The 15,366-nt window shown below is 33.8% G+C and overlaps 1 protein-coding gene across 5 annotated transcripts in view; it reads left to right on the top strand.

The window, feature by feature from the left end:
• The window catches only part of LOC103495325 (serine/threonine-protein kinase TOR), a 38,587-nt gene that overhangs the window by 15,414 nt on the left and 7,807 nt on the right, over positions 1-15,366 (top strand). For all 5 annotated transcript variants that reach the window (XM_008456835.3, XM_008456836.3, XM_051083614.1 and 2 more), the window contains 27 exons: positions 62-192; positions 2,200-2,302; positions 2,719-2,901; positions 3,155-3,247; positions 3,344-3,379; positions 3,459-3,557; positions 3,651-3,749; positions 4,120-4,282; positions 4,435-4,559; positions 5,198-5,250; positions 6,335-6,458; positions 6,548-6,733; positions 7,785-7,937; positions 8,006-8,158; positions 9,987-10,058; positions 10,157-10,291; positions 10,398-10,459; positions 11,845-11,942; positions 12,121-12,230; positions 12,304-12,477; positions 12,562-12,627; positions 13,248-13,316; positions 13,409-13,519; positions 14,189-14,329; positions 14,527-14,652; positions 14,747-14,912; positions 14,991-15,205. In XM_008456835.3, the coding sequence (XP_008455057.2) occupies positions 62-192; positions 2,200-2,302; positions 2,719-2,901; positions 3,155-3,247; positions 3,344-3,379; positions 3,459-3,557; positions 3,651-3,749; positions 4,120-4,282; positions 4,435-4,559; positions 5,198-5,250; positions 6,335-6,458; positions 6,548-6,733; positions 7,785-7,937; positions 8,006-8,158; positions 9,987-10,058; positions 10,157-10,291; positions 10,398-10,459; positions 11,845-11,942; positions 12,121-12,230; positions 12,304-12,477; positions 12,562-12,627; positions 13,248-13,316; positions 13,409-13,519; positions 14,189-14,329; positions 14,527-14,652; positions 14,747-14,912; positions 14,991-15,205 (3,246 nt within the window). The remainder of the gene's footprint in view (positions 1-61; positions 193-2,199; positions 2,303-2,718; positions 2,902-3,154; positions 3,248-3,343; positions 3,380-3,458; positions 3,558-3,650; positions 3,750-4,119; positions 4,283-4,434; positions 4,560-5,197; positions 5,251-6,334; positions 6,459-6,547; positions 6,734-7,784; positions 7,938-8,005; positions 8,159-9,986; positions 10,059-10,156; positions 10,292-10,397; positions 10,460-11,844; positions 11,943-12,120; positions 12,231-12,303; positions 12,478-12,561; positions 12,628-13,247; positions 13,317-13,408; positions 13,520-14,188; positions 14,330-14,526; positions 14,653-14,746; positions 14,913-14,990; positions 15,206-15,366) is intronic.

Raw genomic sequence — 15,366 nt, 5'->3', positions numbered from 1 at the left:
CAAATGTTTTACAATTATTATTATTATTATTATTATTTATTTGCTCTATGGTTGTTGACAGGGTGGTTTTGCAATGAGACAATACCTCCCTGAACTCATGCCGTTGATTGTTGAAGCCCTGTTGGATGGTGCTGCTGTTGCAAAACGTGAAGTGGCTGTTTCTACACTTGGTCAAGTTGTTCAGAGCACAGGGTACACAACCTTTTCATAATGCCTTAAAAATGTTAATGGATTCTTTGGTTTACTTTAAGTTGTTGGTTATTTAAGATATATATTTGGACCCAGCCTAATCCTTGGGCTCAAATTTGTCTAACCTAAATGATTCTAACTAGGTGGCAAACCAAACCGAATCAAACTAATTAACATTTTCACTGGATTGATTTAGGCACTTTAGGTAGCATATGTTTTTTAAACGGAAACAAGCCTTTTTATTAATGATAATAAATGGTGAGACTAAAACCCAAAGTACAAGAGTATTATACTAAGAGCAAAAAGAACCAAGGGAAAATACAGACTAAATGATGAATCTTGGAGAAGTCTTGAACAACTAACACCGAAGTCTCTATTCTTCTATTAATATTTCTGAATTCAATCATAAAGTCCTAAGCTTTAAGCTTTTTATACCAAGGACAGAAGGTGACTTATCACCTTTACAACCAGTTAACAAAGTCTAATTAAATTCCATCAGCTACTTACCAAGACTTAAAGCAGTCAAATGTTACTTCACTAAAACTAAAACAAAGACTATACTTGGTCAACATAAATATGATGGAAACTTAAAAACAAACCTAAACAGAAAAACAACGAGCTAATCAAGGCCACTGGAAGACAAAACATTAGTAGTAAACTAAATACAAAGCAAAACTTAAACGCTCCCTCAAAAAGAGCCCACTCGAATCTAAATTCTTGCACACCCAATTCTTCAAGATGAAAGGAGAAAGAGAACACCAAGAAGATGCAACCAGCTGCTTCAAAACTATCTTGCCTATGCAACCCAATGCAGAGGATCAATGGAGAAGATGGCGGTAGAAGGAGAGAGGAGAGAGAGAATACTTACCTTTTTGGTGGTGTTGGATTTCTTGGGTAACATATTTTTTTAAATATATTGAAATCAATTTTGGAGCAATAATACTTCTAAGTATCTATTACCTATTTTACTACATTGAATTAAAAGAAGTAGATCCCCTCTTTCGTCTCTGGAACAAGAGTAATGATAGAATATTTGACGAGCAATGATTTTCTTTTAGAACATTACATGACATAGGAGTGCAGACTGCTTGGTACAACTAAATTTGTGGGAAACACTAAAATTGAACACATTTTATTAGAGAATTACCGAAAACTGAAATTACCCTGCTTAGGTGTTGAATCGTGCCAACCGAACTGCCTACGTTGACGATTTGGTCAGTATAATTAGCAGTTTTTTTAAGTGGAGCATTAGGCGCTTGTGCATGGTTTGGGTAGGTGGTCTGTCTAGATTGGCTGGTTTTTGCATTTTGGGAGTTGGGAGGCCAAACAAACACTCCGACGTCCATCCTATGGGAGATCTAATCTTTGATGAACGGAAATTAATTGGAACGAGGAAACTTGAATAGATTGGTAAATGTAACATATCAACTCGATAACTCTCAAGCCAACTAATACGAGGGAAGGATAAAGGATCAATCACCACAAATTAAGATTTAATTGTCTTTCATTTGTTATGATTATCCTGAAGTACTTCTTGGTAATTGGAACAATCCAACAAACCAAGAAAATTGAGAAAAAAGTCCACTAAATTGACATCAGGTAGGTTGCCGAGGGACAATCGATAAAGTTGATCTCATGATGGGTTTTATTTATTTATTTTTCCTGAAACGAAGCAGAAGTTATGATGATTCTAATGAATGAAATAACTCAATAGTTTTGGGCTTGCCTTCCCTCTCTCTTTGATATCGTTTCCTGATTTTGTAATGTTTAAATTTGGAATGTTTTTATTTTTTAGTTTGTATCTTTTGAGTATCAATCACTTTTCATGATTTTGCATCTTGTTATAAAATTGCAGGTCAGGTTCCTTTATCTTATACATGTTGTTCTGCTCCATAAAATAAACATATAAATTTTTATTGGAAGAAGTCTTGAATGGCATTCTCTTTTATTTGCTTAGTAATTTACCCCTGATAATGATGGAGGAATTAACATTTTTCACTATCATGATAGGTATGTTATAACTCCGTACAATGAGTACCCATTGTTGCTTGGCCTACTTTTAAAATTGCTGAATGGTGAGCTAGCTTGGTCTACTAGACGTGAAGTATTAAAGGTAGGCACACCATAAGCAGACAAAGTGATTGTTTAGAATACCTTCTAGTTTAAGCACTCCTTAAAAATATCATTTAACAAAAATACTTTTATATTTTCATTTTTGGAAAGTTCTATTTTCAACACAACTTCTTTATGTTGAACTATGTTCAAAAAGTGTTGCTATTCATTGCAAACATTTTTGTTTTTCTTATTACGTATTTTCAAGATTTTAATTTCATCTCTTTGAAGTTATTTTTGGAGAACTCATCTCTAAGCTTTTCTCCAAAAGTTCAAATTAAACCAATTTAGAATCATTCAAAAAGCCATACCAAACAAATTAACAACTAAGCATTTTTTTTCCGAAATTTTTTTTCAAACAAACTAGAAAATTGTATCGTTAATGTGTTCAATTTTAAATTGCTTGAATTTAATCAGGTTCTAGGAATAATGGGTGCTCTGGATCCTCATGTGCATAAACGCAACCAACTAAGCTTGCCAGGGTCGCATGGAGAAGTAACACGTGCAGCAAGTGATTCTGGTCAACATATTCAATCCGTAGATGAACTTCCTATGGAGCTGTGGCCCTCGTTTGCGACATCTGAGGATTATTATTCTACGGTACTCTGCTCAATGAAGTATAATACATAGATACCTAACTCTGAAAGATGTTTAAGGTTTCAATTAAATATTAGATTCAACCAAGTGGCACAGATTTAGTTCCCATTTGGGGCTATCAGCTGACAATATAAATTCCACTAAGTTTCCAAATTATGAGATATTTGAATTGAAGATAAGACTAAAGTAGAGGAATGACAAGGATAGATGTTTCAGATATGCGTGCTTGTTTATTCACTTGTTTTTAAATTTCCAGGTTGCAATTAGCTCACTCTTAAGAATACTTCGAGATCCTTCCCTTGCTAGTTATCATCTTAAGGTGGTTGGATCGCTTATGTTCATATTCAAGGTATAGGGTTGAAGCAATTATTTTCCCTTTAGTTGTTCTCACTCGAGTTAGCTCCATTATCACTAATTTTTCCAAATTTTCTCTGTACAAATACAGTCTATGGGGCTCGGTTCTGTTCCATACTTACCCAAGGTCAGTTTATGTGATGATGAATTTAATTAATTTGGAATTTTCTATAGTTATCTAAATTCTTTCCTACTCTCAATTTCAGGTTTTGCCCGATCTGTTCCACACTGTTAGCACATGTGATGATACTTTAAAGGACTTCATAACGTGGAAACTTGGAACCTTAGTTTCTATTGTCCGCCAGGTTTATAACAAACTGCAGTGTATTGACATTTTATCCATGCTACAAATGATGTTATCCAAGAACCTCCTAAAGCTCATGCTTGTGTTTGTGCAGCACATTCGCAAATATTTACCGGAATTGCTCTCTCTCATATCAGAATTGTGGTCTTCCTTCAATTTTCCCTCTACCGGTCGTCCTCCACTTGGCTATCCAGTGAGCATGTCTTTTTTTTTTTTTTTTTTTGAGAAAGGAGACAAAGCTTTTGATTGAAATAATAAAATGAGACTAATGCTCATGGTACAACAATAACAAGACAAGAAGAAACATTTCAATCAATGAGCATAAGAACTAATTAGAAAACAATGGCGTTTTTTAAGAGAGAATCTTGCAAAAGATTTGGAAGGATAACGCCAATTATTTCCTAGCTTCCTTCCTCAGTCTCTCTATTTATAACCAAATACCCAAACAACTACTCTAGCTAATTACAAATATACCCTTAATGACATTCCAATCACCTTTCAGTTTCATTCTTTACCATTAAATGGATTCCGGCTGATATTGTTCTTTAACTTGTTTGGGTTAGGTTCTTCACTTAGTGGAACAACTTTGCTTAGCCCTCAATGATGAGTTTAGAATGATTCTCCACATTATTCTTCCTTGTTGCATTCAAGTACTAAGTGATGCTGAACGTTGTAATGATTATACCTATGTTCTTGATATTCTTCACACTCTTGAAGTTTTTGGCGGTTAGTACTCATCATATTTGTAGCTACAGTTATTATTATGTTGTATACAATGTGCAATTTCCTGTGGCCAATACTGTTCTTGTCTCAATACTATTTTTTTCCTTCTTATTTAATGTAATCTGTCATGCTTGTTCATGTAATTCATGTTGTAGGCACTTTGGACGAACATATGCATCTTCTTCTTCCTGCACTTATTCGTTTATTCAAGGTGGATGCTCCAGCAGAAATACGACGTGCTGCAATCAGAACTTTGACAAGATTAATCCCTCGTGTTCAGGTTCTTCATTGACTACCCTTTTGTATGTTCAAGTTTTTTTCTCTTTCATACACTAGAAGCAGTTTTGCTTCTATTATTTTTTAGATATTTTTTCTTATATTAGAAACAAAATATTATTGATCTGTTAAAAAGATGAACAAGAACGAGTGAATCGTAGGTGTCCCTAAAGTAAAGAGATCAGTTGTACAGTATAGAAATCACAGTATTTATTTATTTTTCGTTGTAAAGTTGGACAGTTTAGAAAGATTTGGATCTGGAGAGAGGAGTTTTTTTTTTTTTTTTTTTTAACTACGGGCAGTTGTTTATTATGCATCTTCTCTTTAGTTTCGGCATTGACTGATATTTAACATCACTACCTGGTGTTCTGGAACAAAGCTTTATGCAAGTATCCATTCTTTTAGATGGGTTTTTGTGGTAATATCACTATCTGATGATTTTGAACTTTTGATTACAAATGACATTCATAATAAAAATAATTTAAATAATCTTCATGATCAAATGTATATACTATATCAATTAGAAAAAATAAGCATTAAAATAGCATCTTTAACCTTTTTTCTCCAAAAACAAGTCAAAAATCTTTAAATAATTTTTTAAATTTCTTTGCTCAGCTAACGTTTCTGTAATCATTTTGTCAGGTAACTGGTCATATATCTTCGCTTGTGCATCACCTAAAGCTCGTCTTGGATGGGTCAGTCTCTCACTCTTCTTTCTTTGTGTATACAAATATACAAATATATACCTAAAGGAACAGACGATTTGGACATACCTATTTTCTGAAATTGGGTTTATGCCCCAGTGAAATTCGTTCAAATTAATTGCAGACAACTTAATTTCATCTATTCTCAGTGTCGATTTTCCTTTTGATTTGGATCGCAAAAGCTCTAATTTAAAAATTGTTTCGTAGGCTTCATTCCCTTAGATAATGTCTTCATTTTTTTAAAGTTTTCTTCCTCACCTGGTTCAAGATGTGCAACCGCACATTGATTTCGTTTTTCTTCGGTGACTCTTGTGTTGAAGCCTACAATTTTAGAGACGTTTTCTTCTGTTTTTTGAACTTTTGTGTGGATTCCCTGATTTTTGTTCATCACTCATATCTTTACAATTAATTTCTTGAATTACATCTTTTTTAAGTTCTTGCAAATGGTTTGAAAATTGTTCCAAGTTTTGAGTTATCTCTTCAAAGAAACATTGGACTTTCTCGACTTCCTTCATCATTTCTTCAAAAGCTTCACGATTGATGTACAAGTTGAGCGTTCTTGAATAAGCTGCTTCATCATAATTGTTGTAGGACTGATTCTTGAATTTTCTTGCATATTTCTCGGTCTTTCTTGGTTGTTCGCTATAATGATTTCTACCCCAAATTGTAGTCATTCTATAAAATTTTGATATGGCAAAAATTTGATAAATCTTTGTTTTTTTTATTTTTTTATTTTTTTATTTTAAGGGTTCTCCCTTGTTAGATTTGTGTTGTTTAACAACACGAGCACAACTCACAACTCTCTTGTGATTGGGTAAAATGAGGGAGTTTTATAAAGCTGTGGGTTCACTTTCCTTTGGAGTTCGACACCTTGTGGCACTTTGCTCTATTGATGAAAGTTAGTTTCATCTCAAAGAAACAAAGGGCTATTTTATCTTAAGGACTATTTATGTTTCACAGTAATATTTGTTTGTTACTTTGGAACAATTATGAATTATACAGATTTGTGCGTATTTGTTCACTTATTTTTCTCTTACATTTCATTAGTCCTTTCATTTAAATTTTACATGTACAGGAGGAATGATGAGCTCCAAAAAGATGCTGTTGACGCACTTTGTTGCCTAGCCCAGGCCCTTGGGGAAGATTTCACTGTTTTTATTCCATCAATACACAAGCTTCTATTGAAACATCGATTGCGGGTTTTCCTACTCTCTGACAACATTAATTTATTTATTATGTCTATTTAATTGTATTTGATGTATGATAAGTGTACGTTACTGTTTATCAGCATAAAGAATTTGAGGAAATTGAGGGACGTTTGCGAAGACGAGAGCCACTGATTTTGGGAAGCACTACTGCTCAGCGTTTGAGTCGACGAGTTCCAGTGGAAGTTATCAGTGATCCTCTAAATGATGTTGACATTGATCCTTATGAAGATAAATCAGATGTACATAAACAGTTTAGGGGTCACCAGGTATTTGTGACATTACTTGCTTCTATTGCGTTGTTTTTGTATTGTAATGTTACCTGAGCTTGTGCAAACATTTTGAAATGTGTATTTCTCTAGGTAGTTAACATCTATGCAAACTCAAGAATTAATGGTTGGGGGTGTAGTTCTATGACAGCAGAAGTAAAGCATCGATTTTACATATGGCTTAGAATATTATGTAGAAGTGAGATAGAGACACTAAAAATGAAGTCGTGGAATGGAAATAATCGTTCTGACTGCTAATAATAGTTCAAATATTGTTATTCGCTAGGTCTCATCTCCTTTGATTGGAACCCTTTCTTATAGTTTGCCCTCCCTTTGTGGCCATTTTTCCTTCAAGTTATTTGTTTCAATTAAGTCTTCTTTTTTCATGGATATAGTTGTTGCTTTGTTGGATGCAGATTTTCTTTTATCCCTTCTTAAATGGTTTCTTTAAACTTTAGGAGAAGGTATTGTATTCACTCTCACATCACTTTCACAATAAATTTCGTATTTGTAGATTATTGAAGAAGTATAGTCAGTAAGGTTAGAGTATGAAATAAATCTCAGTCTCCGGTTTCAGGAGTCGGGAATTAGTGATAGGGTGGTGGTTCCATGTGGAATCAACAAAAGAAATTGGCTAGATGATTGAAACTAGTCTTACTTCATCATATTTATGGAGGAGGCAAGATCTTTTTCAGAAACAAAATAAAGAAAATAAAAAATTTTATAGTAAAAAGTATGAAATAAACATTTGTCATTACAATAACTAAACTTGTCATCGATCTCCATGTGGAGAAAGAAAAAACCCTTATGCTACCCCTTACACCCTGTCTTAAATATTGTGGTAGTCCTATCTTTTATATGCAATGGCCCAACGAACTTTATATTTCTTTTGTCCTCTTCATGAGCTTCCAAGATTTTCAGACGCATGCTTTGAGGTTGTAATTTTATCATCATTCTGCCTTATTGTAGATATTGTGAAAATACAATCTCCTCTTTTCTCCTCGGGATGCCAAATTGTACATATCTTTTGAAATTACAGTTTCTTGTGTAGGTTAATGATGGCAGATTGCGCACTGCTGGAGAGGCATCCCAGAGAAGTACTAAGGAAGATTGGGCTGAATGGATGAGGCATTTCAGCATTGAGCTTCTTAAGGAGTCACCTTCACCCGCATTACGGACCTGTGCAAGACTTGCACAGTTGCAGGTTAGTTTATGACATTTATATGCATTTATATCTTCAGAAGATGGATTCTGATCGTAAGTTGTTGGCAGCCTTTTGTTGGGCGTGAGTTATTTGCAGCTGGGTTTGTTAGCTGTTGGGCACAACTAAATGAGACAAGTCAGAAGCAGTTAGTTCGGAGCTTGGAGATGGCATTTTCCTCCCCAAATATCCCTCCTGAAATTTTGGCGACGCTTCTAAACCTGGTTTGTTCTGAAGCATGATTTATTGCTCAATCCATGCAGTTAGATTGTGTTGATACAAATGCTTCACTTATTGTTGACATTGGTTAATACCGTTTTACACTGTGCTAACCTATGAAGTACTGATATGTGAGGGGAGGGATGGAATCCACATCAGATACGTATCTAATACAGATTTGTCAAGATATGTATTAGATACGTGTTTTGACGAGTCTTTAGGGGAAAAAAATGGATACGCGGATTATATTTTTTAGGTTGAAATAAAATGAAAAATCATCGGTAAATCAAAGTCTTCAAAAACAAAGAAATAAAGCAAATACTAAGAAATACTGAGCGTATTGTTGCCAATTTGTCAGTTGGAGAAGAATGTAGGTGGAGGTCCGCAACAATTGAAAATAATATGGGATGCCGGTGACCACAAAGAAGGATGTGTGTTGGCTGGTGAACATGGAGAAGTATGTGGGTTAGCCGGTGATTAGAGGAAAAAAATAGCGTATCGGGAAGATGAAGGGAGATGAAGGGTTCAAAAAATAGTGAAGAGATAAAAAGGAAAGATAAAAAAGAAATGTGAAAAGACCATCGTTTATGGGATCGAATATACATTTGATTTTTTTAAATGTCATTTAAACAAGAAGCTTCCTTTTTTTATGCATTTGTCTCAAGGTGTCTTTTTCATCTTTTTAATTCACCAAAATTTTACTCAATTATTTATTTTTTATATTTTTAAAATCTTAAATTAGTTAGTTTCGAACTTTCAACTTTTACTTGAGGTGAGTCTAATTTTAATTTAAAGTATGTTGAATTAAATATTAGAATAAAATGTTTTAAAATCGTATTTTTTTTCCTACTACATCAAGTAACTTCACATTTATGTTTCTAATTTATATTTTTATATCAAATTTGCATATCCTAAATAATAATAATAATAAATAACGTATCTTACACATTTTCGTATCTTAGTTTTTTAGAAATTGATGTATTATTGTATCTTGTCATATCAGTATTGCGTATCCATATCCGAATTTTTGTTTTATAGGTGTTAGCAATAAACTAATTACCAACTGGGATGCAGTGTTTACTCGAATATGTGTCAAGCACCTCAAAATAAGTAGGTGCTGAATAGGATGCAGTGTTTACTCCAATCTGGCGTGTGATTGGGTTAGATTTAAATAATATTTTGGAAGAGCATCATTCATAAGGGGAGGGTTTATGGTTAGATTTAAATGATACTCCCATATCCGTCTTTTCTTTCTATGATTTGGACCTTTTATGTGCTTTATGAACAAATAATTATATGCATCTATAATATACCTAAATGATTATATACATCTATAATATATATAAATGGTGCAATGAAGGAGAAATTTTGCTTTTTTTTTCCTTTTAAATTCCTATTTTGTTATTTATTACAACTATTAAGGTTGAAGTGGTTACAAGACAATTTTTTGTGTCTTTTTATGTATAGGGTCAAACAGTGTAAAATATTGAATTAGCATCTTCTTAAAACTTTGTTTTGTGCTGATAAAGGTGGAGACTATTACTATTTCCTTTACTTTTTTATTATTAAAAACTTTGTTCTGTGAACTAAACTAAAACTGTGAATTTCACGTATGTGTTGAGGGCTACCATATATATGAAGTGATCGAAAATAACTTTTGTATTCATCAACCTATGATTGAAGGCTTAAGGATCTTCTTAACTTTTAATTTTGGCTGGAATTTGCTGCATTGTTCTTATGTTTTCAATGCAGCAAATTCAAACGTCTCCGGCTTAAACTCTTTAACTGTTCTTTTTATTCTTTGTATTGTGGAACATGTTGGAAATCTGGCAGGCAGAGTTTATGGAACATGATGAGAAGCCACTTCCTATTGACATCCGTCTTCTTGGTGCTCTTGCAGAGAAGGTAAACTCTATGTTTCCGTTTTTCTTTTTTTCTGACGCTGTAGCTCAGATGTGTCTGAAGAATAACAAATAGGCAATTAATTGTGAGAATTTGTTCAGTGTCGTGCATTTGCCAAAGCTCTGCATTACAAAGAAATGGAATTTGAGGGTGCAAGGTCCAAGAAGATGGATGCTAATCCTGTTTCTGTAGTAGAAGCTCTTATTCATATAAACAATCAGTTGCACCAGCATGAGGTTAACCTTTTCTTTTCATTTCTTTTTTTGTCATTTTCTTCCAAGTATGTAAAGCCAATCTTGAAATATTCATTGCCCTTTAGTGATCTATGTTTTCATTCTCTAGGCTGCTGTTGGTATATTGACATATGCTCAACAACATTTGGGAGTTCAGCTGAAAGAATCTTGGTAATTTAGAATGCTTTACTTTTTTTTTTTCTTTTTTTAATTTTAATTATTTGTTGTGTTAGGCAATTTGTCAATTTGGTTCTTAGAAGGACTACTAACTCATGTCTTTTATGGAGTTCAATGACATTGACTTTTTAAAGTTAAAATTGCCTCGTGGAGCTAATCACAAAATGTGAAAACGTTATTATTTTCATTTTAACAGTTTACAACTTTAAAATAATGTAATTTAAATGAATATTGCTCACATAAAATTTAACACTTTTAAATTTAATCAATTAAAACCCATTTATTTGTTAGTACTTTGTATCGGTCATTTCTCTATAGTTAATGTTGATGTTTGACTATCAATGGAATTAGCGGAGTTTTTTTATCGTTTAAGAAAACAGCAAATTTATGTATTGCTTTCGGTGGGTGGTTACTGGTTATGGAACTAGAAAATTTTAAGGTGATTGAATTGAAGTTTTAGGGTAGCTTTAGAGTTCCTATGGTGATGATAATATAGTTCTCCATAATATAGGAAGTACTATGTAGAGATGCTTTGATCTTCCACGTGCATGTGATGTTTATTATCAGCAAGTCACACCATGGGAGAAATCCTGCTTTCGGACAATAATTTTAGTTGTCTCGTTGATTGAAATCTAAGAGGCACAGTCTATTTGGCTAGCATGTCCATGTCTGACTCGTTGGACATTTGAACATTGCCATACTTGTTGAACACATATCGGACAATGGTTAGTGTAATGGATGTGATAAATACTAGTTATATAAAGTTGGATACGATGAGGGTGCTAAGGGGTGTCAACCTAGTTGAGATGTCTAGGTGTATACTAATCCTTAGGTCTTGTTTTGTTGGTATCATTTTGTACTTAGCATCAGTCTCATTTCTTAATGAGGAGGTTTGTTTCAATTTTAGAAGAAAAAAAAAAGTCAAAGCAAGTCTAACATTAATTAGACATGTATCAAACACTTGTTAAATATACTAAATAGAAATGTATATGACAAAAGTAATCGATTTTGGAAGGAAAATATATCAAACTAATTTTCTAAGCATATAGATTCATAAATTCATCGACTTTGAATTTCCTTGTATAAAAATGTTGCATAGTTTTAAAAAAATTATATTTAATATAAATACATTTCCTTGCGGTATTCATACTCGTATTGTAGGTATAAAAAACATGATGTGTTCTGTTCATATCTGTGTCGTGTCTTACTCTTATCTCTATCCATGCTTCTTAGAAAGAGGACTGGAATAGGATTTCCCCCATTTCTCATTCTTTTACTTGTATTCTTTTGTAATCCTTAAAACAATGTAAAACAGCAACGTTAGCTTTAAATTTGTGAATGTGAAACAATTAGTAATCACCTTATTTGCTACTTTTAAGGTACGAGAAATTGCAGCGCTGGGAAGATGCTCTTAAGGCATATACTGCTAAGGCATCACAAGCATCAAATCCACATCTTGTTTTAGATGCCATGTTAGGTTTGTGACTTGTAGACATCTCATTCCTTACAATTATGTGTTGTTCTGTTTTCCTGTTCTAAATGCATGTATCGTTATATAACTTATATGACTATTTTTGTATTTTTCTTATAATTATAAATACCCTATGGAAGCCATTGCTGGAGGTTATTTTAAATATATTATGGATGTTTAACAGGGCGGATGAGATGCCTTGCTGCATTGGCCCGTTGGGAAGAGCTTAATAATCTATGCAAGGAGTATTGGACCCCTGCTGAGCCAGCTGCTCGGCTAGAAATGGCTCCAATGGTTAGTGTTTGACATTGACCTAAAGAATATTAGAATCGTTACAGTTTTTGCTAATCTGTTTCTGAGGGTGCAGGCTGCAAGTGCTGCATGGAACATGGGAGAGTGGGACCAAATGGCAGAATATGTTTCTCGGTTAGATGATGGTGATGAAACCAAACTTCGTAGCTTGGGTAACACTGCTGCTAGTGGTGATGGAAGCAGTAGTGGAACTTTCTACAGGGCTGTCTTATTAGTTCGTAAAGGAAAGGTACTGTCTATATTTTATGTTTTTTGTTTTATTTTATTTGCACTATTTTTCAAGGGGGTTTTGACGCCAGTGTTTCTGTCCCAGTATGATGAAGCACGTGAGTATGTTGACAGAGCCAGAAAATGTTTAGCGACAGAACTTGCTGCTTTGGTTAGTAACCCCACCCACCAAACACACACACCCCAACCAAAAAATTAAATTCTATTGTATACTTGACCATTTACTAAATTGCTATAATGAGTCAAAATTTTAATTGACATGTAAGTTACAAATTCTGGGGATATAAGAAATTTCCCCCCAAAGAATATAAAGAAAGTTCAGATCTCTGGTTGGTTGTAGTAGGGGTGCATGACGTTGTTATTAAATGAATTACGTTTCAGATTTGTTTAATGCTCTATGTGCGTTGTCTTGGTGACAATGATTCTTGCTTATTCTTTTTGTTAGAATGTTAATGTAATATTATACTTGTCATAATCCACCAGCTTAAGCTTTTGAGCATGAATACTAAAATGAAATCCCACCAAGACGTTTTTTAAGCAAGATCCTATGCCTTGACATTTTGTAAGCACCTCTACTTAGATTTTTTCCAAGATTCAAGATTCCGAATTGATTCAATGTTTTAATTTCGTCTAGCTCTTGAGTAAGTGATTTCAAGTGATACTAGTGGAGCTTTTCCTTTTTGTCTAAAATTATTAACCTAAGGACTGTTTTCTTTTTTCTTTTTTCTTTTCTTTTTTTTTGGTACCCTAACTAGATATCTATATCTTTAGGTACTGGAGAGTTATGAGCGTGCTTATAGCAATATGGTCAGAGTTCAACAACTTTCAGAACTAGAGGAGGTAGATATATGAATAACATATACCATTTGATTCCATCATCCTTTTCTTCTTTATTTAAAGGAACAGTTATTTCATGATTGGTGTTCACTTAGGTCATTGATTACTGCACACTACCAGTTGGTAATCCTGTTGCTGAAGGGCGGCGAGCTCTTATTCGAAATATGTGGACAGAACGCATACAAGGAGCAAAACGGAATGTTGAGGTACTGATAGATTTTCCTTTTTGTTCACATAGACTAGATTCTCTTTTCAAACACTCAACCCTAGTGTTTTTTTTTAGTATTAGGTTTTTTAGATTTTTTTAATGAAGATTTTGATTGTTTTTTTTTTTTTGAAAAAAATATGACTAAAAAAAGAGAAAAGAACTTGTGAGGTTTTGGGTGAGGCTGCAGGGTTGTTCACTCTTTTGACATGGCCAGTTAATAAAGTAGATGTCGTTCATAACAATGCTCTAGTTGTGGAGGTTTCGTAGCGACAAAGTATAGTGGACAGAATGATATTTTTATGTATTCTAGTTTAATCTTCTCTTGATATTCTGATGTAATAAGATCAGTATAATTTGGTAAATTCAAATTAATCTTGGTTAATCCTTGATTAATTACATTTAGTTTCCTAATTAGTTTTTAGTTTCCTTTTAGTTATCCTTTAGTATCCTATCTTACATTTAATTCTCTTTAATAGAGGATTCTTTTCTTGTATTAGACAACTTTTGATTCATAATAATGACTTTGATTTGATTCTTGGAGAAAGTTCTCCTTTTAACTCCTTAGGCTACATCATATTCTCTCGACAAATTTTTCTAAATATTGATTTTATCATATTATTATGTTCATTGGAAGTTAGCAGCCTTGCAATTACTATCAATTTTGTAGGTCTGGCAAGCAGTATTGGCTGTTAGAGCCCTTGTGCTACCTCCAACGGAAGATATTGAGACATGGCTAAAGTTTGCTTCTCTTTGTCGGAAAAGTGGGAGAGTCAGCCAGGCAAGATCTACTCTTGTTAAGCTCTTACAGGTCAGTGTTTCGTATTTATTTTATACGTATACTTTTAGGGGGAGTTTGGCCCACCAACTTCATAAGTTGGGGTTAAACTATTCAACTTCTGTAGTAAACATTATTGAATTTGTACATTTATTGAGGAGTTCCGTCTTCTCCTTTTCCTATTTTCCGCATATATTGAAGAACTCCATCTTACTCATGATTTTGCACAGTATGATCCGGAAACTTCTGAAAATGGATGGTATTCCGGACCACCTCAAGTGATGTTGGCATACTTGAAATACCAATGGTCACTTGGGGAGGATATTAAACGCAAGGAAGCATTTGCTAGGTTGCAAGTAAGATTTTCTCCTCCAGTAAAGCTACTTCTCGGTATAATTTACTTCAATATTTATCTGCCCATATAGTTGAATTGCAATTCGTCTGTTTTAGGTTTTATCTAGGGAGCTTTCATCTTCACCTATTATTCAACCTGCCAAGCATATTAACTTGTCAAGTGGTAGAAGTTCAACTGTACCACTGCTTGCTCGCGTATGCCTTGAACTTGGAACCTGGCAATGGGCCCTATCTCCTGGATTAGATGATGACTCTATACAAGGTATTTTTACCTTTATTAATTTAATCTTTTGGTTTTATAACTAATGCTGATTTTTCTTGCCGATGATTTTTGTTGTAGAAATTCTGACTGCATTCCGGAATGCCACCCAGTGTGCAAATACTTGGGCAAAGGCATGGCACATGTGGGCACTGTTTAATACGGCTGTGATGTCTCATTATACAATGAGAGGTTTTCCTGATGTTGCAGCACAGTTTGTTGTTGCTGCCGTAACGGGATATTTTCACTCAATAGCATGTGCTGCGAATTCTAAAGGTGTTGATGACAGTCTACAGGTATACAGCAATTTCTCATTAAAAGAAAAAAGAAAACTCCGATGAATAATATATTTCATTTAGATTTCTTTTCTTTTAACATGTAGGTATCTTTGAAAACTTTGTTTAGTCGACCATATTTGGTTTCTTTATTCTCTACTGCATTCCGCTTTCAAATCATC

This window comes from Cucumis melo, chromosome 1, assembly GCF_025177605.1.
Source record: "Cucumis melo cultivar AY chromosome 1, USDA_Cmelo_AY_1.0, whole genome shotgun sequence".
NCBI classification, from domain to species: Eukaryota; Viridiplantae; Streptophyta; class Magnoliopsida; order Cucurbitales; family Cucurbitaceae; genus Cucumis; species Cucumis melo.
The sequence above is the reverse complement of the archived record's forward strand: the minus strand, read 5'-3'. Positions and strand labels throughout refer to the sequence as shown.